Here is a 26193-nt window from a genome sequence, read left to right as displayed (position 1 = left end):
AGAGCCGCTGGTGGGATAGAATAGTTGCAGGAGCGTGCTGTATGGAGGTTAGGTCAGCTCTCTGTCACAGTCTTAGTGTCTGGCCTTACCTGTGGCCTGGCGAGATGAAGTCTGGGTTCGTGTGGGCTTTGGGGCAGCGTTAGGCTGGAGGTCAGGGTGCCTTGTGTGGGGAGGGAGAGACATCTTGAAATGCGAGTCCTCCGGTGTTTCTGGGGGTCCTCCTGCTATGAAACACAGGACGAGACTGGTGTTTGCTGCCTCAGTTGGGGGTTTGCCTGGGAGCCCCGTGCCCTGGGTTGGGTCAGTGCCCCAAGCTGAGCGCCCTGGGAGTAGCATGCCTGCTTCGGGCAGTGGGGTCCTGCCTGTGGGAGTTCCTGGCCTGGCCTGCTCATCGTGGCCATTTGCGGGGTAGACGAGTGCATGGGGGTTTTCTGTCTCTGCATTCCACAGTTGAATGAATCAGTTAGTCAGGACTCACTGCTGAGGAATACTGAGCATGTTGCTGAGGGGAGCAGGGCTCCAGGAAGGGGCCCTGGCTGGCTGGGCATAGAATACTGAGAGGACGACGGCTTGTGTGTTTGCTGTGATTTCAGTCAGAATCCCCAGTGGGGGGAAATTGAATTAGTGATTAATTTGGAAGAAATGGGTGAATATATAGTAAGTAAGTGACATTTAAAAAGTTAGGAAAAAATCTGGCTTCTCATAATGAAGTGTAAATGTGGCTGACATAAAGCAGCTAGGTTTGGGGGAGACTTGGCGGGCATGTTTTGGGGTGTGCTCATGCAGCCCCGATCAACTGAAGATTGGCACAGTTGGCTGTCTGCTGCCAAGGCACTACCCTGTGGGCTCAAGGGTCGGATGGAGGACACAGACCTGGGACACCGCGTCGGATTCCTCACGTTCCTCAGGTGGTGGGTGGCTGGCCCATGCCCCACACTGGCTCAGGGGAGCAGGGACGCTGAGAGCTTTGGCAGATGTGGATGTGCCATGGGTGTGTGTGGCTGGAGTGGTGCCCAGGGAAGGCCCTGTTGAATCCAGCATGCAGGCTGAGTGTGGGCTGACCTGGAGCTGCCGGGCAGCCAAGCTGAGGGTGGGGGAGGGGCTGAGGGGATGCTGAGGGCCTGGGCTGAAGGGGCAGGGCGTGCCACGGGGCTACCCCAGCAGGCAGGAGCTGACAGGTGGGAGCATGCTCCAGTGTGGCGGGGAGTCCAGCTGGGGGAAGTGGGTGTGGCTGTGTGAGTGGGTGGCGTGTGTGTGTGCACTGTCAGCACAGCTGTACGCAGGGGCTAGGGATGTGATGCTGACATGATGTGGACACACCCAGGAGATGGTCAGGAGACGTGCGAGAAGGTCAAGGGCCGTGTGCGGCCAGGGCTGCACTCACACGGCCCTCTCCTCGGCAGGCTCCTGGCTGGAGGCAACACTGTCACTGAGGGAGTTGCCTCACGGGGCAGACACGGGAAGGGGACACTCTTCATCCTAAAGATGTGCTTTTTTATTTATTTGAAAGGCAGAGTTGCAAAGAAGTGGGTGGGGAGGAGAAGATACTAAGAGATGAAGAGGTTTTTCCATCTGCTGGTTCCCTCCGCAAATGCCTGCAGTGACGAGCTGGGCCAGGACGAAGCCAAGCGCCAGAACTCCATCTTGGCCTCCCTCGGGTGTAGGGGCCTGAAAGCTCTTCCAGACACATCAGTACGGATTTTGGAAGTAGACTAGCTGGGTCCTAAACTGGTGCCCAGATGGGATGTTGACATCGCCGGCAGAGGCTTACTTGCTATGAATCACAGAGCCAACCCTGTAGATTTAATATTTCACATGTAAAGAGTGCATGGAAATTAATCAGGAAAACCCCCAGCCAGGATGTGCGAGCAGTTCACAGAAGGCGAGCCCAGGAGTCGTCAGTGCGCGATTCACAAGCATTGCGGATGTGGGAGGACGCAGGCTAAGTCAGCACAGGACAGTTCTCATCAGGAGTGGTTTTATACAACCAGAAGAGTGGTAGGAAAAGTTCAGTGAAATGTATCAAATATCGTAAAATGTTTGTATCTTGTAATTCAAGAACAGTATTTCTGGAGGTTATTGTAGAAAAGTGGCTCCAGCCTTGGGTTCCTCCCAGCCCCACTCTGGAGCCATCTTTAGAGAAGGAATCCTTCATTGACTGAGCTCGGAGGGGTGGGGTGCTGGGAGGAGGCGGACCGCCTGCGGGCGTTGGGAGCTCTGGACAGAGCATCCCTGCGTTCCCGCTGAGGTCAGTGTTTTCTCTGTCGTGTTTCTAGATGAAGACAGTCAGCGTGGCCTTAGTCTTGTGCCTGAATGTCGGTGTGGACCCTCCAGATGTGGTGAAGACCACACCCTGTGCACGCCTGGAGTGCTGGATTGGTGAGTATAGGTTCTGCCTGCATAGGGGCCCGTGTACGTGGTGTCCCTTCCTGGCCTACCTAGGGGCCCAGGTATCCAGTAGGACTTGTCCCAAGGGGCCTGGGTGTCCGGTAGGACTGCTCCATCCAGGCTTGCCCTGGGTTCCAGGTGCCCGGTAGGACTGCCCCATCCAGGCTTGCCCTGGGTTCCGGATGCCCGGTAGGACTGCCCTGTCCTGGCCTGCCCTGGGGTCTGGGTGCCCGATAGGACTGCCCCATCCAGGCTTGCCCTGGGGTCCGGGTGCCCGGTAGGACTGCTCCATCCAGGCTTGCCCTGGGTTCCGGATGCCCGGTAGGACTGCCCCGTCCTGGCCTGCCCTGGGGTCCGGGTGCCCGGTAGGACTGCCCCGTCCAGGCTTGCCCTGGGGTCCGGGTGCCCGGTAGGACTGCCCCGTCCAGGCCTGCCCTGGGGTCCGGGTGCCCGGTAGGACTGCCCCGTCCTGGCCTGCCCTGGGGTCCGGGTGCCCGGTAGGACTGCCCCGTCCTGGCCTGCCCTGGGGTCCGGGTGCCCGGTAGGACTGCCCCGTCCTGGCCTGCCCTGGGGTCCGGGTGCCCGGTAGGACTGCCCCGTCCTGGCCTGCCCTGGGGTCCGGGTGCCCGGTAGGACTGCCCCGTCCTGGCCTGCCCTGGGGTTCCGGGTGCCCGGTAGGACTGCCCCGTCCTGGCCTGCCCTGGGGTCCGGGTGCCCGGTAGGACTGCCCCGTCCTGGCCTGCCCTGGGGTCCGGGTGCCCGGTAGGACTGCCCCAGGAACTGCGAAGTCCTTGTCGATGCAGTCACCTGTAATCCTTGCAGGGAAGGGATTTCAAGGAATCTTAGTAAGATGTTGTTTCTTGAGTCAGGTAAAATTCTCTCTCTCTTTTGAAGGATTTATTTGTTTGTATCAGAAATTTACAGAGAGAAGGAGAGACAGCAGACCTTCCCTCTGCTGGTTTGCTCCCCAAGTGGCCACAATGGCCAGAGCTGAGCCGATCCTAAGGCAGAAGCCAGGAGCGTCTTCTGGGTCTCACACGCAGGTGCAGGGTCCCAAGGCTTTGGGCCGTCCTCTACTGCTTTCCCAGGCCACAAGCAGGGAGCTGGATGGGAAGCGGGGCAGCTGGGACATGAACGGGCACCCATATGGGATCCTGGCACTTGCAAAGAGAGAATTTAGCCACTGAGTCATTGCACCAGGCCTTTCTCCTTTTCTCTTCCAAAATACTTTGTCTTGTTTTCTTCTCATTTGAGTCAGGGAGAGGAGCGAGCGTCCACTTGGTTTGACGCCCACAGCAGCCAGTAGGAGCCCGGCAGAGCGCGGGGGCCTTGGTGCGCACTCAGGGCTGGCCTCCCAGGGCTGGCCTCCACCTCCCAGGGCTGGCCTCCACCTCCCAGGACTGGCCTCCACCTCCCAGGGCTGGCCTCCACCTCCCAGGACTGGCCTCCACCTCCCAGGGCTGGCCTCCACCTCCCAGGGCTGGCCTCCACCTCCCAGGACTGGCCTCCACCTCCCAGGGCTGGCCTCCCAGGGCTGGCCTCCACCTCCCAGGGCTGGCCTCCACCTCCCAGGGCTGGCCTCCACCTCCCAGGGCTGGCCTCCCAGGGCTGGCCTCCACCTCCCAGGGCTGGCCTCCACCTCCCAGGACTGGCCTCCACCTCCCAGGGCTGGCCTCCACCTCCCAGGACTGGCCTCCACCTCCCAGGACTGGCCTCCACCTCCCAGGGCTGGCCTCCACCTCCCAGGGCTGGCCTCCACCTCCCAGGGCTGGCCTCCACCTCCCAGGGCTGGCCTCCCAGGACTGGCCTCCCAGGGCTGTCTTACCTGCATGTCAAGTGCCCACCTCTCATTTCCTTTTCAGTCTGCTCTGTATCTGACACTCAGAGTAGCCTAAAATACTGTGGGGGGAAAAAAAGGAATAACTGATATGTGCCTGAAAATTTATTTATAGAAAGGTGAATTGAACCATTTCCAGCAAAACATTGTACAATATGTCATCACCACAGTGGCTGGTGTTTGCTGGGTGCTTGCAGTGTGCTGGCTTCTGCCGGAGGCCGTGTGTGTTTATGACCTGTTCCATCTCAGCAGCCCCAGTGGCCGCTTCCATTCCTAGCTGTCCATTTCAGCGCTGAGGGTGGTGAGGCTGGGCGCTCCGCAGGCTTGCCAAAGTTGTCCTGCAGGCAGGTGGCAGAGCCAGGGTTGGAGCCGGGGCAGTTCCCTTGCAGCAGAGCATGCGGGGCACAGAGAACTGCAGAGCAGCCCGCACATCCCTTCTAGAGCGACTGATTGACGTGGAAGACAGAGTTACAGAATGGAGAAGGAGAGACAGAGACTTCGTGAACGGGTGAAGATTTCTGTCTCCCCTCGTGGCTGCGGCTGCTGAGCTGGCGGGTGGAGCCAGGTCTCCCTTGCAGGCGCAGGGACCCAAGCATTTGGATCATTGTCCATGCCTTCCCAGGTGCATTAGGGAAACATCTGGGACTGGAAGTAGAGCAGCTGGGAAATGAACTGGTGCCCGGATGGGATGTTGGCATCACAGGCAGAGTGTAACCCATTGCAGTGCAATGCCAGCCCCATATTCCAGACATTTAGACAAATTTTAAAAATCTACTTGAAGGGTACAGAGAGAGAAAGAAAGAAAGACTGATCTTTTATTCATTACTTTCCTCCCCAAATGAAGCTAGGGCTGGGCCAGGCTGAAGCCAGGAGCCCAGAACTGTGTGTCATGGCAGGCGCCGAGGCACGTCAGCCGCTGTCTGCTGCCTTTCCAAGATGCGTTAGCAGGAAGGTGTAGCCAAGCTGGGGACATAGTAATGGTGCCTTAACCCACTGTGCCACAGCACTCCCTAACAGTTCCAAGTGTTTCCGTGTGACTGTCACTTCCTGAGGCACGTCTTGGGGGGCGTGGGGGTCCTGTCTTGGGCTTTGAGCCTTTGGTACCCCGTTAGCCACTTTTTCTTGACTTCCTGGTGGAGGTGTGGGGAGGCTCGCGGGTGTTGTCTTGTGGACCCCCACAGCCTCGGCGCCCCGCCAGGGCTGGGAGCTGCTTGTCACAGCGCTCTGACCTGTGGGAGCCTGAACTCTGCTGAGATCTTTGCACGTCCTGAGCAGGACCCCTCCGTCTTCAGAACAGAAGGTGCTGTGCTTGGGAGGCGGATAAGGAGAGACAGTGTCCACCCTGATGATTCAGCTTCGCTTCCCGGGGCGCTGCTCCTGGCCCCCTCCCCTGCCTCTTTCCCGGGTGCACCAGCAGGGAGCTGGGCCGGAAGGAAGCTGAATAGCTGGAGCTGGAACCGGCCCTGAGAGATGCTGTCACGCACGTCAGGCCGGCCTGCAGTGCCACGGTGCTGCTCCCTCCTTTGTTTCTCTGGCAGAGGCTCCAGATGCTGCCAGCCTGCTGCCTGGGGGAGCCCTTCCTGCCCGTGGAAGGCAGCCTCTGTGGCAGCACTCTGTGCCCAGCCCTCTGGCCTCCGTGCCCTGCTTTGCTGGCCGGTGCCTGGATCCGTGCCCTCCCTGGCACCTACACGGTGGGCATTGACTTCTTTTTTTTTTTTAATTTTCAGCACAACAGGTAATATATTTCTTTAAAAATGACAACTGTTCTTTCAGCAGGATCAAAAGCACAAGAATTCTCTTCGAATAACTTGAAAAAGTTACATTTGTAATTACTTGAGTGTTTCAAGAACTGCTCTACTGTGCATTGACTTCTTATTAGCCGCTGCTGACTGTTGCCACATCGTTTGTCGCTGTCACAGCGGACTGTAATCAATTGCTTTCTCCCTCTCGAACTGCTTTTAGTTCTTCAGAATGAGGCTTTCTCGCCGACGATCCTTGTGTGCTCCTAGAGATGCCGGGTGGCCCGGACATGCGCGTGGTGGTCTTGGGGCGCAGCCGTGCCCGGCCTGGGCTGGGGGTCCCCGTGTTTGTTAGACCTTCCATGGCCCTTTCCCCACATCCCCAGGCGGCCCCCACAGAAGCCCCCTCCCAGTTTCTTCCAGAGCCACGTGGTGGGAGTGTGAAGGAGAAGGCCTGCCTGTGAGGACTCCGAATGGACAGCCTGGCCTTGTGTCTGCTTCAGGAACTCCCTGCAGGCAGGCGTTGGAGCTACTCTAATCCCAGGCCCTCTGTACGTTCGGTGTGACCACGGATCCTGCTTGGCTCTTAGGACAGCACAGTGGGCTGACTTGGTCATGGTGACTTGCCGAGTGCTTTAGGAAAAGAGCCTTGTGGTGTGTGGCCTGGTGGCCAGGCTGCTGCTGGGGGTGTCTGTTCTGTGGGCCGGGCCCTGTTCCCAGCTTCCTGTGGGTGCCGACTTGGGAAGTGGCGGGGTGGCTCCAGGTGCCGTGCTGCTGCCACCCTCGGGGACAGTTCCCAGCTCTTAGCTCCCAGCCTCAGCTCTGCCCCACTCTGGAGCGTGAGCCAGCGAGTGAGAGCTGTCTGTCAAGCTGAAAGGAGGAAAAGAGAGTTCTAAGGATTTGAGGGAGCAAATTCAGATGGGGCGCGGCAGTCCATGTTTTTCTTGTTCTGACAGAAGCTGCGGGAGCTGCCAGTTGCGTTCCGGCCGCGTGTGACTTAGAGCCGGCCGGAGGGGTGGTCGCCGTCCCTGCCGAAGCCTGAGCCGTGTCCTTCCTGCGGCCCAGAGCCCTCAGTGCTGCGCTCTGCTTTGCTCGTCTGCCCAGGGTGTCCCGGGCAGCTGCAGGAGCTGGGCCAGTGCCCCGTGCCTCTGACTCTCCCAGCGAAGGCCCAGGCTTGCCGCCTTGGAGCTGCAGGCTCCCTCCGACACCAGTGTTCCTTGTGGTTCCGTTTAGGTCACGCCTCTTCAGGCACGTCGGAGGAGAGCTGCTGTCTTCGCAGGGCGTCCTGGCAGCCAGCACGCGGCTTTGATTTATCCCATTAAGGGCCTCGCCACTCTTTCTGTTCTAGATTAAGTGGGCGCGCACCATACTTCACTGGGAGCTGCCTTTGTGGTTGCTGCGAGCGCTGGGGAAGGAAGGCTTGCTTCGAGCCCTGGCCTCCCTTCCCCGTCACGCTGCCTCTCTCATGTCCCCCTCCCTCCTCAGATTGTAGTCCGGCCTTGCAGCTGCCTGCTGCTGAGCGGGGCCTGCTGGTGGAGGGGCGGCTCTGGCCCCTGCTGGCCTCTGCCGCTCTGAGCTCTTCCGCACTGCCGGTCTCCCCCGGCTCTGCCTGCCCAGAGCAGCAGCCGCTCCTGCCGCGGAGCCTGCTCTAGCCCATGGCACGCGGCCCACAGGAGCTCCTGTGTTGTGGCTCCCAGGAGTTCTGACAGCGGGGCATGCGTGCGTTCACGTGTGAAGAACTAGTGAGGCACGTGTGAGCTCTCACGCAGGTGTGCACGTGTCCTCACTCAGGGTACGCACACACGTGTCCTCACTCAGGGTACGCACACACGTGTCCTCACTCAGGGTGCATACATGTGTCCTCACTCAGGGACGCACACACGTGTCCTCACTCAGGGTCACACACGTGTCCTCACTCAGGGACGCACACACGTGTCCTCACTCAGGGTACGCACACACGTGTCCTCACTCAGGGACGCACACACGTGTCCTCATTTAGGGTACGCACACACGTGTCCTCACTCAGGGACGCACACACGTGTCCTCACTCAGGGACGCACACACGTGTCCTCACTCAGGGTCACACACACGTGTCCTCACTCAGGGTACGCACACACGTGTCCTCACTCAGGCTCACACACACGTGTCCTCACTCAGGGACGCACACACGTGTCCTCATTTAGGGTACGCACACACGTGTCCTCACTCAGGGACGCACACACGTGTCCTCACTCAGGGACGCACACACGTGTCCTCACTCAGGGACACACACACGTGTCCTCACTCGGTACGCACACACGTGTCCTCACTCAGGGTCGCACACACGTGTCCTCACTCAGGGACGCACACACGTGTCCTCACTCAGGGATGCACACACGTGTCCTCACTCAGGGTCACACACGTGTCCTCACTCAGGGACGCACACACGTGTCCTCACTCAGGGTCACACACGTGTCCTCAGGGATGCACACACGTGTCCTCACTCAGGGTCACACACGTGTCCTCACTCAGGGTACGCACACACGTGTCCTCACTCAGGCTCACACACACGTGTCCTCACTCAGGGACGCACACACGTGTCCTCACTCAGGGTCACACACGTGTCCTCACTCAGGGTACGCACACACGTGTCCTCACTCAGGCTCACACACACGTGTCCTCACTCAGGGTACGCACACACGTGTCCTCACTCAGGCTCACACACACGTGTCCTCACTCAGGGTCACACACGTGTCCTCAGGGACGCACACACGTGTCCTCACTCAGGGTCACACACACGTGTCCTCACTCAGGGTACGCACACACGTGTCCTCACTCAGGCTCACACACACGTGTCCTCACTCAGGGACGCACACACGTGTCCTCACTCAGGGTCACACACGTGTCCTCACTCAGGGTCGCACACAAGTGTCCTCCCTGGGGTGATGTTCATGTTGTTTCATGGTATCATTTTTTTTAATTTTTGAAAAGATTAAATTTTATTGCAAAATCAGAAATACAGAGAGGAGGAGAGATAATGAGGAAGATCTTGAATCCAATGATTCATTCCCTGGTTCATAGTATCTTTAGGGCACTGGGTTAGGACCCTTCCTGAACACCCAGATCCTGGAGTTCATGTCTCTGTATAATGGCACCAGCTAGCACCACAGCCTCTCCATCGCACCGGGCTCAGATCCTGGAGGGCAGCAGCGGGCAGGAACCTGCAGCCCTGGAGGGCTGCCTGGAGCAGCCGGGGTGGGTGGCTCCAGCCTCCTTGGCCCATGCAGGCTGACTGGGCGGCGGCCTCAGTACTGCCGTGTCCAGGCCACACACCTCACCATGGCTGACCTCCAGGCGCTCACAGGTGCTGGCCTCAGCAGCTGCAACCTGTAGCAGGAGGCTGAGTGGAGAGCCAGATGTCTCCTGGCTGACGTAATGGTTTGAGTGCGCAGTGTATCAGGCAGCCGTGGGAGCCATACTTGGGCTCTGGAGGCTGGGAGTGTGTCCTGGAGACACAGGTCGTCTTGCTGGCTTGAGACTGAAGCAGCTGTGTTTGCCTGTGTGCACATGTGTGTGTGCATGCACGTGTGTGGGGAGGATCAGGGAGTGTGAGAATTTGGATCCTGCTCTCCGTATGTCTCTGGGTCCTGTGTGTGGGCTGGGTGCCCACTGGGAGGGGTGCATTCCAGGGTCAAGTGCAGTGGCAGAGCTCTGAGCTGGCAAGCCAGAGGAGCCGCCCGCTGCTGTGGAGGGGACAGCTGTAGGACAGGCTCAGCTGTCAACAGAGAGGAGTGCTGAGTGTCTGCAGTGGTGGAGTGGTGTGTGGAGCTCTCGGTGTTGGCACCTCTTTGCCCACCTCAGTTAACCCAATGCTCTTTTCTTTCCTGGCTGTGGTACCTGCCCGTCTTTAGGCAGGCAGAGGGAGGTTGCTTGGTTTTATGACCTTACATTAAATGCTACGATAGTAACCCCCAAATGATGCCACTAAGAACTCCATCGGGGCTGCCTGAGTGAGCGGTGCGTGTAGGTCAACAGGATGTGGGTCTACAGGGGGTGGGAGGCGGCTGGAACCTCTTGCTGCCAGCCCGTGGTGGGTGGCCACCTGTCAGGCGAATTCCCAGAGCCCGGGGGAGGTGCATGGGGGCACGGGGCCTGTCTGTCTGTTGTGCTCCCTTTCCGTGTGCCCGGGCTCTTGAATGCATAGGGCTTTCGGGGTGTGGGCTCTGGGCTGGTGCCACCTGGGGGGTCCGCGGCTCTGCCTCGCCCTGAGGGCCTCATGTGAACCCGCTGGGAGTGAAGCAGAGGCCCGCAGGGCTCCACCCGCGGCAGCCTAAGGGCCTACGCCATGCTCACCCCATCCGGGTTCTGGGGTGTGACACCTGCCAGCCCAGGCTGGTCACTGCCCTGCATTCTGGACATAGGGGCGTGCTGTGGCCCACCAGCTTGGGCCATGCGGGGGCTCTGTTCTGTGCCCACAGGAGCCTTATTCTTGAGGCTCAGGGTAGGAAACCCCGTTTTCTCTGGTTGGTTAAGCTGGTGTCTCCAGCTAGTCTGCCCGCCCGCCCCTGGGGAGCACCGCTTGGCTGCTGGAAACAGAACCGACTGTCCTCCCCACACACCTGTCAGGAATCTCTGGCTGCTGGATGCTGTGCACTCGGCCGCTAGCCGAGTGAGGTGAGTGGGCAACGAGCTGGGGCCGCCTCTGCGGGCCCTGCAGGGCTGTGTTCTGCCTGCCACTGTGGGTGATGCTACTTACAGAATGCAGAGATGTGATATGCCTAACAAAATACAGAGTTATTAAAAACTGTTGCTAATTTAAACATCACCCTTTTGCCGTTGTGTGCTTTTTGAATCAAAAACTAGACATTCAAGGTTACACAGCTAATTAGTGGTGGAGTCCTTGAAACATACAGGGAAATTTACAGTAGATCGAGTAGGCAGTTCTCAGTAAATGAAGTAACGGTTTGCGACGTGTACTAACGACAGTGGGATGTGCAGAGGATCTGCCGGCTGCCGTGTGGCTTCTGTCAGTTTAGTGCGGTGCAGGGCCTTCTCAGAGAAGTGCTCACCAAGCCCCTCATGTGTGTGGGTAGTTTCCAGGAGACCCAGGCCGAGCAGCAGTCTGACCAGTCCCAACTCGGCCTTGTCCCCTGCACGCCCCGCCCACTTGTTTCTTACTTGCTGACCCTAAGAGGGAGTGTGCCTGGCTGGCGCTGTAGGCTTCTGAGGGAAAGGGGACCGGTCAGCTGTTGTTGCGCCTGCACTCTGCCCAGGCTATGGCGATACAGACCCCAGCAGGCATAGGACAGGCTGCTGGGAGGGCCCCGAGAGTGACCAGAGCCGGGCCTATTGGTGCCAGCTTCTCAGCCCTCTCCTTGGGGACCGTGGAGGATCGGACTGCCGTGAGATGCCAATGGGCTGTGTGGCACACCTTGCAGGCAGGAGGACTTACAGAAGGCACTGATGCCAGCTCTGCCCACTTTGCCAGGCAGCCACTCTCCTCCTGTGTGTCACCGTCTTTCCCAGATTCCCTCAGAACCAGAGCCGTGAAGAGGTGGGAGCAGAGGCGCCTGCAGCTGGAGCCAGTGTTGGGTCCTCCTCGCCTGACACGCAGATCACGTCGAGCAGTCCCACGGCCATGCAGCTTACTCGGAGCACAGTCACTGTTAAAAGCCTTTTAGCTGTGCCCCCCCCCCCGCCCCTCACCCTCCTTTTGCTCTCCCCACACAGTCGTATTCTTGGGAGGAAAACATAAAATTAATTCATTACATGGACTCAGACTAGACAGAGGCCCGTAAATGAAGGGCAGTGACCACCATCTAGCTGTGTCCACCTGTGAGGCTCTGTGTCTGCTGTGTCACTATGTGATGGCCGAGTGTCCACCTGTGCGGCCCTGTGTCTGCTGGGGCACTATGTGATGGCCGAGTGTCCACCTGTGCGGCCCTGTGTCTGCTGGGACGCCGTGAGGTGGCCGAGCGTCCACCTGTGAGGCCCTGTGTCTGCTGGGACGCCGTGAGGTGGCCGAGCGTCCACCTGTGAGGCCCTGTGTCTGCTGGGACGCCGTGAGGTGGCCGAGCGTCCACCTGTGCGGCCCTGTGTCTGCTGGGACGCCGTGAGGTGGCCGAGCGTCCACCTGTGAGGCCCTGTGTCTGCTGGGACGCCGTGAGGTGGCCGAGCGTCCACCTGTGAGGCCCTGTGTCTGCTGGGACGCCGTGAGGTGGCCGAGCGTCCACCTGTGAGGCCCTGTGTTCTCTGGGACGCCGTGAGGTGGCCGAGCGTCCACCTGTGAGGCCCTGTGTCTGCTGGGGCGCCATGTGGTAGTCGAGTGTCCACCTGTGAGGCCCAAGGACTCCACCGGATGCCATGAGGTGGCTGAGGAGTGTAGTGGCAGCCTTTGTGTGCCAGTGCTGGGGCTAGGGCCATTGGCATGGAGAAGGGCCCAGCTCCTGGTGAGGCGCCCGGAGGGGCCCCATTCCTGATTGTCCCTGGTTTAGCAGTGGACCTGTGTGGTGACCCCAGGGACTGCCTTGGGTGACTGTGAGACCCGAATAGACCCATCTTCTTGGAGAGGAAGCCATTTCTGTCTCCCGTGACGACTGCTGGGAGTCACTGGCCACACTGACTGACACGGAGCTATGTGGACAAGTGCATCCGGGCTCCCTGGCTGCTTGTGCTCGGGTCATGACCTTGGGCAGCCTGTACAAGGCCAGTGGTTCTGGCTCCAGCAGGCTGAATTCCTGGGCAGTCTGGCCAGGCTGGGGCCTTAGAAGCCTTCCTCCCCAGGACCAGGGGGAGGTCACCATCTCAGCTCTTCAGAGACATTAGACTGACCTGCTAGGCCCACGTGAGCGTCGGCCACGTGGCCTCCGTGGGTCCCCGGCGTCCCAGGGCTGCACCCTAGCCTGGACGGCTTGCAGCGCAGAGCCGAGTGTCGAGTCCTCGGGTGGGTTTGTTTTGGGTTTGGCTAGTGTGTGCGTGCTGGTGAAGGTCAGGCAGCACTAGCATCCAACTCCCCGGCAGGACGGGGCAGTCTCCCTGCTGCCCTGGGCTCCCTCAGGCTCCTCCCGCTTCTCCAGTACACCAGGTACACATCCACGTCCATTAGCTACGTTACTTATAAAAATGTTTACAATGTTTCTTTTTAAAGATTTATTTTATTATTTTTTTTTTTTATTGGAATGTCAGATATACAGAGAAAAGGAGAGACAGAGAAGAAGATCTTCCCTCTGCTGGTTCACTCCCCAAGCGGCCGCAACGGCCTGAGCTGAGCCGATGCCAAAGCCTCTTCCAGGAGGAAAGTGAGCCAGGAGCCAGGAACTTCTTCCAGGTCTCCCAGGCGGGCGCAGAGTCCCAAGACTTTGGGCTGTCCTCGACTGTTTTCCCAGGCCACAGGCAGGAAGCTGGATGGGAAGTGGGAGAGCTGGGACACAAACTGGTGCCCTGTGGGATCCTGGTGCTTGCAAGGTGGGGATTTAGCCATGAAGCCATCGTGCTGGGACTTTGTCTTATGGTTTACTTTTCAGAAAAGGGACAGGCAATGAGGATTTATCTGAAAAGAAAAACTGTTTGATAAGATGGGATTGTTTCCACAGAGACATTTGAAGGCCTCTGTGCCGTGGGGCCCCCAGCAGTGATGTTGGGAGCCCCGAGTCCCCTGTGGGGCCCCCAGCAGTGATGTTGGGAACCCCGAATCCCCTGTGGGGCCCCCAGCAGTGATGTTGGGAACCCCGAGTCCCCTGTGGGGTCCCCAGCAGTGGTGTCAGGAGCCCCGAGTCCCCTGTGGGGCCCCCAGCAGTGGTGTTGGGAGCCCTGAGTCCCCTGTGGGGCCCTGAGTCCCCTGATGTGGATACTCTGCTCCAAGCTGTGGGCAAGCGGCGTGACGGTGAGGTGTGTCATAGGCTTCTTTGGGCTTACTGTTTGTGTCGCTCGTTGAGCTTCCCAATGTACACGTTTCTGTCATCAGTTTTGGGGAGATTCTCCTGATTTTTGTTGTTGTTGTTGTTTCTGTGGTTTGTGTCTCATTCAGAGACACAGAATCGTGACCAGGGCTGCCAGGCCTTTGCTGTTGCCTGCAGGCCCTTGAGTCATTCACTGCCTGCTCCCTGGGGATCCCCTTGGGCGCCAAGGAGACAGGAAGAGGCTCCCGGATGAACTTCACTGGACCTGTGTGTGTGTGTGTGTGTGTGTGTGAGTGTGAGGGACGTGGGAAGCACCAGAAAAATATGCTTCTAAAAGTTTGCCGTTTGAGCACAGCCTAGGCTTAGTGCTGCGTGACCCTTCAGAGGTGCAACGTCACGCGTGGATGTCCATGTGAACCCCGCGTGGGAAGCTGCCGTGAAAGCAGGGAGAGGGCCTGGGCTGGCAGCTGGGCCCTTAGGCCAGAAGAGCTGTGTCCCTGCCCACCCTGCACGGCCTCCCCAAGACCATCTTTGCCAACAGTAATGCGTATGAATTCAACAGTGTTTTCCCCACTGAGCACACACCTCTAACATCCCTGCGAGCCCCTGAAAGCGCAGGTGCAGGAGAGGAGCTGGGCCCCCCCCGGCTCTCATGTCCTCTCGAGTGCTTTCTGGATCATGTGGGCAGGGTGGGCAGTATTTCTTGCTCATGCTAAAGATTGAAATTAAAATTGAGACTTGGAAATCTGCTGTGAACGCAGCTGCCTCTCAGGGCTTGGGGACTTCTGAGCTCAGCGGGTGACAGGCAGTGAGACCTGGCATTGATTAGTGCTGTCCGGCCCTGGAAGGTGCATGCCCCACCCATCCGGTGGTTCTAGAAGCCAGCCTGGGGAGGACTTGAAGGATCTCTCGTGGCTGGGTTCTGGTCTGGAATCAGGGCAGCGGTGTTGCCCGCTTGTCTTTTCTGCTGGCTCCTAGCCCTGCACTCGCAAGGGCACCAGCTGGCCGCGTGGCCGGAGCCGACACAGAGGTGAGCCACTGCCCACACAGGTGCTTTTAGAAGAGATAGTTTCTTTTTTGTGTAATGATTACTCATGTTAAAATACAATAGGTTTGTTGCTGTTTTTAAGTGCAGGAATAAAATATTTTTTAATGTTCTCTGTAATTTACAAACACAAAGTGATGAAATCAGCCCACCTAAATTAAAGCCTAAGTGACTGTGAAGGTCAGGAAGCCAGAACCCCTGCTGAGTGGTTAGCCGTGGGTGTGAGAGAGAGGGAGGTCAGTGTGGGAGAAAGCCGTGAGTGTGAGGGGGGGTCAGTGTGGGAGAAAGCCGTGAGTGTGAGGGGGGTCAGTGTGGGAGAAAGCCGTGAGTGTGAGAGGGGGGTCAGTGTGGGAGAAAGCCGTGAGTGTGAGAGGGGGGTCAGTATGGGAGAAAGCCGTGAGTGTGAGGGAGGTCAGTGTGGGAGAAAGCCGTGAGTGTGAGAGAGAGGTCAGTGTGGGAGAAAGCCGTGAGTGTGAGAGAGAGGTCAGTGTGGGAGAAAGCCGTGGGTGTGAGAGAGAGGTCAGTGTGGGAGAAGTGCCTGGGGTTGACACGGGAAAGCTCTGCGTCCCCAGCTCTCGGTCCGTCCCTTTTTCCCTGCGCCCACAGAGCTGAGGAGGCAGTGGGGGTCATTGCTGCACGGCCGCCCCGGAGACAGGGCCGTGGCAGTCCATGGCGGTGCGAGGAGCCACAGGAGCCGAGCGGGCAGAAGAGAGGGGCCGGGCTTTATGCCAGGCTCGACCGGGCACGTGATGCCCAGGTAAACCCCGGCCTCGGTGGTTAGCAGAGACTCCACGCCGGGGGCCTAGCTGTGCCTAGCTGTGCCTTCTGCTGTCCTCCCCACGCCTGGCCACGTGTCCTCAGGATGCCTAACTAAAGATGCTGTCTCACTCTTCCCCAGATCCTCTGTCCATGGGTCCTCAGAAAGCTCTGGAAACCATCGGTGCGAACTTGCAGAAGCAGTACGAGAACTGGCAGCCTCGGGTAAGCTGGCACTCCTGCTGGTCCCTGGGTCTCAGGTGGCTTTTGAATGCCAACAGGGCTTCTCGGCAGGCCTGGGCCGTGGCTCCCGTGCCCGCCTGCCAGTTGCCACACACAGCGACTCTTGTGCGTTCCCGAGTCAGGTTTGGGGGGGCGCTTATGCTGCCCCCAGAGTCTTCAGAAAGGGAAAGGTATCCATGAAGTTGTGGTTTTAATTTTACATAGAAAGCATGTTTCTGATAACTTTTCTAACCTCAGCTCGTTAGAGCCTTCCTGTCTTCGGTTTTCAAAGAGTTGCGGAGAAAAGCAGCCGACATTCAGAGATGACACCTGCCGCACCCTGCTCTTTGATTCAGGAGGTACGACTGTTCTGAGGAGCAGCTACCAATTAGTGGGTCTTTTGCTGCTTTTATATCTTAGCTTTCTTCTTTTTTTCTTTAAAGAAAAAATAGCATAGAATATAATTGTGCCGAATTACCTTTAAGATCTGAAATTATTTGTAGGCCATTCACAGACCTATTTAACATTTTTTTCTTTACTTGAGTTGAAAATTTGATAAACTTGCTAAAAAAGATGAGGCATTGGGGGTGTTTGTTGTGGTGCCGTCTGTGGAGCCCCGTGAGACGGCTGATTGTGGCCCTGCCCGGGGATGGGAAGCTGCTTGGCGGCCGGAGCCGTGCACTCTGTGGGGCCTAGTGGTCCCTGATGCAGACAAGTGACCGTGTGAGGCCTGCCACTTTTGCCTGGTTGAGGTACGGGATGCGTAGCCCATTCCTCACAGCGTCTGGAAGCTGCGGGTCTCTGTAGAGGGCTCACACCTCAGAGGTGGGCATGTGCTGCCCGTAGCAGTGCCCTGTCCTGGGGGTGACAGGTGTGAGGCATGTCCTTCCATTTGAGCTGTGGGCGCGTTCACGGAGCGCATGCGTGCTCCTTAGAAGGCCACTTCTCAGCGGCTGTTTTGATTCGCACCGACGGCTTGACCTTCTCCTGTTGGCGCTGCCTCCCAGTGGTTTCTGTCAAAACTGGAACCATGCGTGGGGGTGAGCAGACGGAGAGCGGCTGTGCCAGAGTGCCTGTGACGGTGGTGGGCATGGTCTCTTGGGGACCAAGTGGCTCTGGGCAGGGCTGGCAGGGACCTGCGCCACACTGGGCAGCAGCAGCGCCATCTGTGACGGTGGTGGGCATGGTCTCCTGCCTCCCTCCCTCCCTTCTGCTGGCCTCTCCTGGGGTTGACTCTGCACTGGGGCTCTTTGCTTGTTTAAAATCAAATGTAGCCATATAAATTCACATCTGCCCGTTGTGTTCCTTTTGGAACAGTCTCTGCTGTTTTAATTCATTTCCTCCTTTTAAAGAATTATTACTAAGAACGTTGTCTTGTAGAACACACGCGCTTACTGCTCCGGGACACTGTGTATCCTGTTAGTGTGATTGACAGGCTGGTTCCGAGTGCTTCGCTCAGGATGCTTCACACTTGCTCACAGTAAACGGAACCTTGGTGAAGTGAGGTTTAGGGCATGTGTGCTCAAAGTGTCTTAGAGCAGAGCCGCTCCGTGGGCCTGGCGTGTGATGTAAGGCGGGCAGCTCTGGTCAGGGGTGGAGAAGGGCCCTGCAGGGAGTACCGGTGTGGGGGCTGTGTCCTCTGGGAGCATTGCAGGTAAGGCCAGCGGGGCTTTGGGACCAGTCTGCAGAAATTTCTGAGAGAGTTGGGAGGGCGGCTGAGGGCAGGACGCCACATGGCAGTGGAGTGCGGTTGGCTGAGCGTGCGGACGGAACGGGGACTCGCCTGCACTCAGGAAGCCAAGCCACACTCAGGAGTTTGACAGTTTTCCTTAGGAATGCCTAAGTCTTGCTTTCATTTTGTTGTAAGAGTTACAGAGAGAAGAGACTCATCTTGCGTCCACGTCTTCACTCTCCGATGTCTGCAAAGGCTGAGCCGGGCTGAGCCCGTCCAGGCCAGGCGCCAGGAGCTCCACTCGTCTCCCACGTGATGCAGGGCCCGATCACTCGGGGCGTGGTGCCTTAGCAGGGAGCTGGATGGGAAGTGGAGCAGTGTTCATACGGGATGCCACAGGCGGAGGCTGGCCCCTGACCGCGGTGCTGCTGCCCTGTCCTTGTGAAGCACAGTCAGATGCTGAGGGCAGCTCTGTGGCATGCCAGGGACAGCTGCCTCCTGCGACGACGGCAAGCCACACGGGTGTCTGTTCAAGTCCCGGCTGCTCCTCTTCCCATCCAACTCCCTGCTGATGTGCCTGGAAAGCAGCAGAGGGCGGCCCAAGTGCTTGGGCCCTGCACCCCTGTGGGAGAGCCCGAATAAGCTCCTGGCTCTGGCCTGACCCAGTGCTGGTCATTGTGGCCATTTGGGAAGTAAGCTAGGGGGTAAAAGAGCTCTCTCTGTCTCCCTCTGTGTAACTTTGGCTTTGAACTAAGTAAATAAATCTTCCTGTTGCAAACGCTTGGGAGAACTTGTGCTGAGATGGGGGAGGGGCGTGACCGACACCTGCAGCCGGTTCTCTGCTGTCCACTGCGCAGGGCCGGCACGTCCTGGGGCGTGACAGTGCATGGCTGTGCACCTGGCACGTGTTCTCTGCTGTCCACTGCGTGGGGGGGCGGCCTTGCCTCCAAGGCACTTGGTTCCATGTCTGGCAGACACATGCGGCCTCCATGAGACGGTTCCCGGGCTCTGGCATGTGTGTGCAAGGGCCTGGTTCCCTTGCTGCGGCCTGTAGGGCTCGGGAATCTGCAGCAGTAGACGGTGGCCGATATGCCATCTCTCCTGACAGTGGGGCTTGCCTGGGTAGGACCACCGACCCAGCCTCCTCTCTGCTTCCTTCATTGCCAGGCACACAAAGGGTGAATGATTTGCTGTTAGGTCATTTTCAAAAGTGTTTTCTGAACTTGGTGTGTGTTTCCATGTGGCCGTGTGTGGGTGACAGCAGACCAGGGAATGCCTGTTGCCTCAGCGGCCGCCCTCATGCACTGTGCAGGGCGTTGGCCTGCAGGCTGGCCAGCAGCCCGAGGTGAGCACCTGGGAGGCCTGGCGGTCTCCTGACTGCTGCCTGGGTCAGTGCTTAGGCCGTCCTCCTTTCCAGCCTCAACTCCCGAGGCCTGAATGCTTCGGAAGGGTGACCCTGGGGCAGGAAGAGTAGCTCTGCACTCTCCAGAGGCTGCCAAGCTACCTGGCCTGTGTCTCTTCCCAGCTGATGGGCCCTTTTTCCTGAGTGGGCAGGGCTTGGCTGTGCTGCCTCAGTCCTGGGTTTGTCCTCTGCAGGTGACTGGGGAACAGGTGCCGTGTGCTGTGGAGGCTGGGAAGCCTGCCGCAGGCCTGCATGTCTCTGCCCGCCCCACGGGTAGCTGGCAGCAGGAGGGAGCCTTTCTCCGATGGTCAGACATTCCGACAGTTGAGCAGAAGAGCTGAGTTAGGAGCCGGTGTGGGTAAGGCGTCAGGGCACAGCTCCCTGTGTCTGCCGTGCTGCCTCCGGGTGGGGCTTCCCCGGGCCAGAGGCCACCTTCCCGGCAAGCTTCCATCAGCTTGTTTATAAGGAGGTGAAGCCATTTGGTGGAATTGCCCCGCCCGCCGGCAGATGTGTGAGGTGGCTGCTGTCTGGACCTGGGTGTCCAGCATGTGTCCCACAGGGGACAGGAGACGGCCCCAGGTTTCGATACACATGGTGTGGGACCTTGTTCATGTCCTGGTCACATCCCTGTGTGTGAGCGTGGCCAGGCTGGAATCACAGCCACAGGCCAAATTGCCTGGTATGCTCAGTGTGGCCTTCCGAACTGCTGGGTACTGCGGAACCCTGCTCCTTCCAGGGCCTGGAGGCCTTGAAGTGTACCAGGCCAGGCCCTGGCCAACGGCTGCTGGCTGCTCTCCTTGCTGGGCTGTAGTGGGTGCCGGGTTAGCTCCCTGGCTAAGCAGGAGGTCTGTGCCCGCTTCCTGCCACTGCTGTTTTGGGGAGAACCTTGCCCCGGGGTGCAAGGAAGAACCATGAGGGAGTTTCAGAACAAGGATGGAAAAGTCCTGTTGCCCCGGGGTTGTGTTCTGCTCTGGGAGGGTGGTCGCAGCCTGTGCGCTGGGCACTGGTCCCTGGTGTGCCGGCCAGGTGCCGTGACTGTAGCTGCTTCCTTGGGGACTGGCCCGGCCTCCGCCGTCGCTTCATTCACCCACTTTGTCAGGGCTCTGGCTCTGGGCTTGGACCTCAGCCATCTTGCTTGTGTTTCTGTGACAAATTGCAAATGAGGGCTCCCAGCCTGAGGCGCCCCAGGCGTGGAGCTGCCCAGCTCCGCTCTGTCGCTGCAGCAGGTGGGTTAACTGTGTTCTGACAGTTTGCTTAACTGCTTCCTGCTCATAATGCTACAGATCCTGCCAGTGACAGATACCTCGTCTATATCCTGCTTTGGCCTTGCTCAAGCCACGTCTGCCTTCCTGTCACTCCTTCCCTGACAGCATCCAGGGCTGTCGTGCTTATGCCCCTCAGCGAAAGGCTCTGAGTCAGCCCTGCCCACGCACTTCCTGGCTGCCCTGTCCCCGAGGACCGAGCTGCTGGCAGCAGCCTCCTGGAAGTGAGCTCAGAGTGGGGAAGGCAGTTGCTGCCCCACTCTGCACACTCACTCCCGACCACCAGTGTGTCTCGGAAGCTGCAGGCAGGGCCTGCCCGGGTGCCGTGCCCTACGCATCTGCTGGGAGCACACCGGGCACACCAGATGGCAAAGGCAGGGACCCTGCCCGCCCTCCCCGGAGGATGCCTGCCCTCCGAGATAGCGGAGTCCAGGCGGGGTCTCAGCCGCGCCGTCCTGAGTGACATGCCGGAGCCCTGAGCCGCTGCAGTCCCTGGGCGGCAAGTGTTAGCTGTTTTCCACAAGCCCAAGACGCCAGGCCCAATAACCAAGTCCTACAAGAGGTCTTTATTTTGGTGGAAGAGGAAACTGGGGGGCAGGGAGAGAGTGGGGACGACAGACAGAGACAGCACGAGGGGCAGGGCACAAAAGAACCTGGACAGGGAATCTGAGCCTGGTTTTTTTCTTCCCCAAAGATTTATTTATTGGAAAGACTGATGACATAAGGACAGAGAGAGAGAGGAGGAGGAGAGATCTGTATCTGCTGGTTTGCTCACCAGATGGCTACAACAGCCAAGGCCGGGCCAGGCTGAAACAGGAGCTAAAAGCTCCGTGTGGGTCCTGCATGGAGGTGGCGGGCCATCCCCTGCTGGCCATCCCCTGCCGCCTCCCAGATCTTGCACAGATGTGGCAGGGCCCACGACTGGCCATTCCCTGCTGAGCAGAAAACTGGTTTGGAAGCAGAGTGGCAGGACTGGCAGGCACTATGATAGGGATGCTGGTGTCGCAAATGGTGGTTTACCCTACTGCACCACAGCGCCAACCCTGAGAAGTCTGAGTGTGGGTGGTGGAGTGCTGACATGGAGCTCACTCCTAAGAGCCCTTGACCACGAAGGGGTGTCACACAGACGATGGCAGGTGAGGCTACGGCCATCTGTTGTGTGAGGGAGCCTGGAGGGGGAGAGGGGCAGCTTAGACGTGCAGAGGAGAGTGGCGCACACGTGGACACGCTGCAGTAGCTGCAGATCCCAGGTAGGACAGATGTGTCAGCCCCGAGGGCAGTGTCTTCTCTCAGGGACACAGGATGACGTAGCTGGCCGTCCTTAGCACCCTGGGAGCCAGCCACGCTATCGGCACAACAGGAACTTAAGGCACTGAGGCGTCTGCTGCTCCTGGGCACGTTGGCGGGGAGCTGGGTTAGAAGAGGAGCAGCCAGGACTCGCCCGAGTGCTGTGAGGGTGGGCATCCCAGGATGCGGGTCACCCGCGAGCCCAAACCCCACCCTGGCCCTCTGTGTTCACCCCTTCTGAACCAGCTGAGCCTGCGGATCGGGCCTTGGGAATGCGTGATCAAAGCAGCAGGTTTAGGTCTGCTCTGTTTTCAGTGCTGCGTCCTCCATGTCTTCAGAGATTTCTCGAATGGAGAATCTCCTCTTTTTCATGTGCTATTCTGTGAGCCTTTTTCTGGGCCATTTTTAGATGTCATTTACATGCAGTAAATCATGGAGACTGATGCGTTTTGACAATGGTGTAGTCTTGTTTAATCACTCTTCAGAACAACGTGGGAACATTTTGATCCGTGGATAATTCTCACCCTTTTCCAGCCAGGTTGGCCTGGCGGAGGGCGGTCATCTCCTGGCTTCTGTCTGCGTAAGGTGCTTTGGCCTTCCTCGTTTGTGGCCATGCACACGGGCTTGCACGCTGTGCGTACTCTGCAGAGCGTTCTGGCAGCTGTCCATCTTGTGGCGCGTGCCGCAGTTGGATGAGTGGAGTCGTCTTGCTGGGCGGCTGGACCAGCGTTGCTCACCTGGGTCCAGGCTTCAGCTGGCAGATGTCAAGCTGCCACGTGCGTCTGTGTGGAAGCATGCGTGGGCACCTGTTTTCATCTCTGAGTAAACACCTGGGCGTGCTCGCAGGCCCGGGGAGGTGGACGTGTGCCAGCGCTGTCTGGCACGCAGCTCTAAATTGACGAAAATGGCAAAAATCGTCTGTTTCCCCTCGCAGTCAGGACGACCCCAGAGGAGTCTTGCTTGCAGTTTTCAGCAGGTGCTCTGGGGACCAGCAGACCTGACCCCGGGCTGTGTGCTTCTGACGCCACCTTGGCTCACATAGTGCTCAGCTGGGGTGGTGCGACAGTGCTGCAGCAGGAGCGGCTGTGTGCACGTCCATGCGTGCGTGTGTGTGTATGTGTGCTCCCGGTGACAGACAAATCGCGTCACCCCTACGCAGGCCCAGCACTCCAAGGGGACTGTGCCTTCAGACTGGTGTCTGACCCAGCCCTGGTCACCGCCCTGCTCTCTTCTGAAGGAGCCTGCCTGGCTGGGCCAGTGTCACACTGCCTCTTGTGGGGGTGACTGTGTGTGTGTACCCCGCTTTCCTGTGGGGTGGCTGTGTGTGTGCGCAGTGCGCCCCCACTCTGCTCAAGGCCTGTGCTGGCTGGCTGCCCTCCCCACATCCTAATGACATGGTCTAGGCTGGTGCACATCAAAGCCTGAGATGCTTCCTGGAGCGAGCGAGCGAGCGAGGTGTTAGAAGCTAATTGAACACTCTGCCTAATTATTGGCACGTGTCCTTGTTTCTCTGCAGAGATTTCTCTTTTGAAAATGACATAAAATATCAAGAACTTTAGGAAAATCTTAGTAGTAGGAGACAGGATATTTGCTGCTAGTATGTTAGTCCCTGAACCCTCATCCCTCTTCCCTGACCATTTGCACACCTTGGGTCTTCGCTGTGTGTCCCCCAATCCCCCAAGGGCTGTGACTGGCAGGGACCCCTAGGTAGGGCTGGGTGTTTTGTAGCTTTCAAATAAAACTTTGAATCTGCTGATTGGTATCCAAGAATTTATGTGTCTGCCAAGTTGGTTTGCCAAGTTAAACTTTCAAAGAGTTTGTTTTCCATCTGGCCTGCCAGGGATGCAAAAGGTGGAACTAGGAAGAGGTAGGTGGCTGGCCGCAGAGCGCGGTGGGCCCGAGGGCGGCTGGCCGCAGAGCGCGGTGGGCCCGAGGGCGGCTGGCCGCAGAGCGCGGTGGGCCCGTGGGCGGCTGGGCTAGGTTGAGGAGCCCCTCCAGCCTCAGCAGGACCGGCTCTGTCTGCACTGGGCTTGTACGTCTGGTGCAGTGCTGGTTGTTGTGGATGGAAAAGGGAGGGTGCTTCCTGGGGCCAAGCGCCCCATGTGTGATGAGGGCAAGCGCTCGCACACCGTGCACTCAGCAGGCGCTGCTCCATGGGCAGAGGCATCTGGGGTGTCCAAGAACCCCGAGAAGCACCTCAAAGCAAAGATGGCAGACCAGGGACACGGACTGCCACCACCCTGGCCACTAGCACCGTGTCCAGGATCCTGGCCAGCAGCACCTCGTCATGGCTGAGTGGGCGCAGCAGGTGCTGTGTGTCGAGTGTCATGTCTGAGGTTAGGGTGGGCACAGATTGCCCCACCCCCTGGTTTGGAAGATTGATTTATTTGAAAGGGCCAGGCCGAAGCCAGGAGCTGCTTCTGAGTCTCCCATGTGGATGGCACAACACAAGCACGTGTGCCATCCTCCTCTGCTCTCCTAGGCGTGTTAACAGGGAACTGGATGGGAAGTGGATCAGCTGGGACTCAAACCGGTGTCCATATGGGACACTTGTGTGGCAGGCCACCCTGCTGGCCTGTGGGAGTGGACTTTCGCCACAGCTGGGGAAGGAGGGGTGCCATGGACCCTGCCTCGGGCCAGCACCTGTCAGAGGTTCCGCCTGCCTCCCTTTCCGTCCTGTCCATTGCTTCCCTGAGGCGTGCAGACACTAGAACGGGGTGCAGAGCGGTGTCTGAGTGGCTAGGCGTTGATGGGACGTGCCAGGGAGGGAGGGGTCCAGTCTCCTTCCCACAGAACTGTTGAAGCTTAGACGAACAGTGAACTGCTCCCACGGGACAGGTGCTGTGTGGCCATTCTGTGTTCTCGGGAGCCCTTCCTAATCCTCGCTGCGTGCTCTGTTCCCTTCTGGCCTGGTCTCCTGGGCTGGATTCCCGAGCCAGCGACCCAGAGCGAGAATGTTCCTGTTCTTGCAGGCTGCCGGGGCCGTGGCGGGGCCTTCGGCTGCCTCATAGCAGCTGTGCTTTGAGCTGGAGCTCTCGGGATTTGGAAGTCCTGGCAGCCTGCGTGGTGTGACCATGCCAGTGGCACCTACACACAACCAGCCAGCACCAGCTTTTGAACCAAACTAACCTTTCTGTGAGACCCTGTGAGTGGGGACATCCAAGGATCTGTTGCTTTGACGCCACAGACAGAGAGACGTTCAGGACCTGGGTGGACCCCAGGGAGGTTGTGAGCCTGCTCAGGAGAACAGCTGGCTTCGGGTAGGGCTTGGCGTACCCAGAGGTGCAGTTCCAGACGCGGGCCTCGAGCAGTCCACAGCATCTCCCTAGGGTCATAGGCCCGTGGGGCGGGGCAAGGTCGGGCCCTCTCTAGGCAGACTCCAATCCAAAGCCAGCTCACCCGTTTAGATGGCTGCTGGGGCCCGCGGGTGCTGCCCAGGACGGCTGCTGACTTCCACCTGGTGCTGCCCAAGGCTCTTCCCGGCGCTGACCGCTCGGCTCCTCAGCAACTGTTAGCGCTGGGTGAGGTATTGTCAGGTTCCAAGCTGGGACGAGCAGTCTCCAAGCGTTAGGGAGCTCCCAGCCAGGTGTCTGCTCGCAGCAGAGGTGTCTCGTTAGGGGGTGACCCTTTGCTGCCATGTGCGCGGGTTCCCCTGGACGGCACTGCGGGGGCTGTTTCTGGGCTGCTGGAGGAAGCACTTGCTAGCAAGTGGACAGCCACGTGAAATGAGAACCAGGGGCTACCAGAGTCAGCCCCTCCATGGTGCCCCAAACAAGACTTGGTGCCTCAAGCTTCTCGAAGAAGCAGCTGGGGCGGAGGCTGCTGGCGCAGGGTTGGGGACAGTCCTGCTGGCCCCTCGTTCACTGGAGGAGCAGCTGAAGGCGGGCCCTTCCCTTGTGCTTTCTTGTCTGGCTGCTTCCCGCATGTTTGTCCTGCGCCCTGCGGCCAAGCAGCCCAGTGTCTGGGTGGGACCCCTGCATGTGGCTTCTTTGCGTCAGGTCAGGGTGTCCAGGTATTGCCTTGGTATCAGAGGACAGCTGGCTCACCTGTCCAGCCTGCACAGGGCCAGCAGAGTGCTGTGCTGCAGGCTCGTGTCCCCACTGTGTCCAGCTGTGCCAAACCAGTCCTAGTGGTGCAGTCACTGCGGGTGGGGCTGTGAAGCAGCTGCTCGGGCCCTGTGGAGGGAGCTCCGTGGGCCAGTGGAGGTTGCCTGGCCTGGTCCTCTCTCTCCAGGACGCCCTCCCACGGAGCACTCGGCGACCGGGCCCTGGCCTGGTCCTCTCTCAGGGACGCCCTCCCACGGAGCACTCGGCGACCGGGCCCTGGCCTGGTCCTCTCTCAGGGACGCCCTCCCACGGAGCACTCGGCGACCGGGCCCTGGCCTGGTCCTCTCTCAGGGACGTCCTCCCACGGAGCACTCGGTGACCGGGCCCTGGCCTGGTCCTCTCTCAGGGACGCCCTCCCACGGAGTACTCGGCGACCGGGCCTGTCCCGGGCCCTGTCCCCGTGGTTCCTGCTGGGACTCCGGCCTCCCAGGGCATTTCCAGTTTGTTCCTGTTTCTCACGCCAGGCACCCCCAACTCCTCCCAGTCAGCCTCCAGTGAGCTGGGCTTGCCCATACCAGCCTGTGGCCCGTGACTCACGTGGAGCCTTCGTGGATGTTTCTGAATGCCTCCAGGCCCTGTCTCTTCTGTGTGTCTGCTACT

At 59.0% G+C, this 26193-nt stretch overlaps 1 protein-coding gene across 2 annotated transcripts in view; it reads left to right on the top strand.

Moving 5' to 3' along the window:
• RPTOR (regulatory associated protein of MTOR complex 1) overlaps window positions 1-26193 on the top strand; it is a 226148-nt gene that overhangs the window by 47516 nt on the left and 152439 nt on the right. For both annotated transcript variants that reach the window (XM_058675485.1, XM_058675484.1), the window contains exons 2-3: window positions 2277-2379; window positions 15785-15867. In XM_058675485.1, coding sequence (XP_058531468.1) covers window positions 2277-2379; window positions 15785-15867 — 186 coding nt within the window. The remainder of the gene's footprint in view (window positions 1-2276; window positions 2380-15784; window positions 15868-26193) is intronic.

The sequence above is a fragment of the Ochotona princeps genome, chromosome 17 (assembly GCF_030435755.1).
Source record: "Ochotona princeps isolate mOchPri1 chromosome 17, mOchPri1.hap1, whole genome shotgun sequence".
In the NCBI taxonomy this organism is placed as follows: Eukaryota; Metazoa; Chordata; class Mammalia; order Lagomorpha; family Ochotonidae; genus Ochotona; species Ochotona princeps.
The sequence above is the reverse complement of the archived record's forward strand: the minus strand, read 5'-3'. Positions and strand labels throughout refer to the sequence as shown.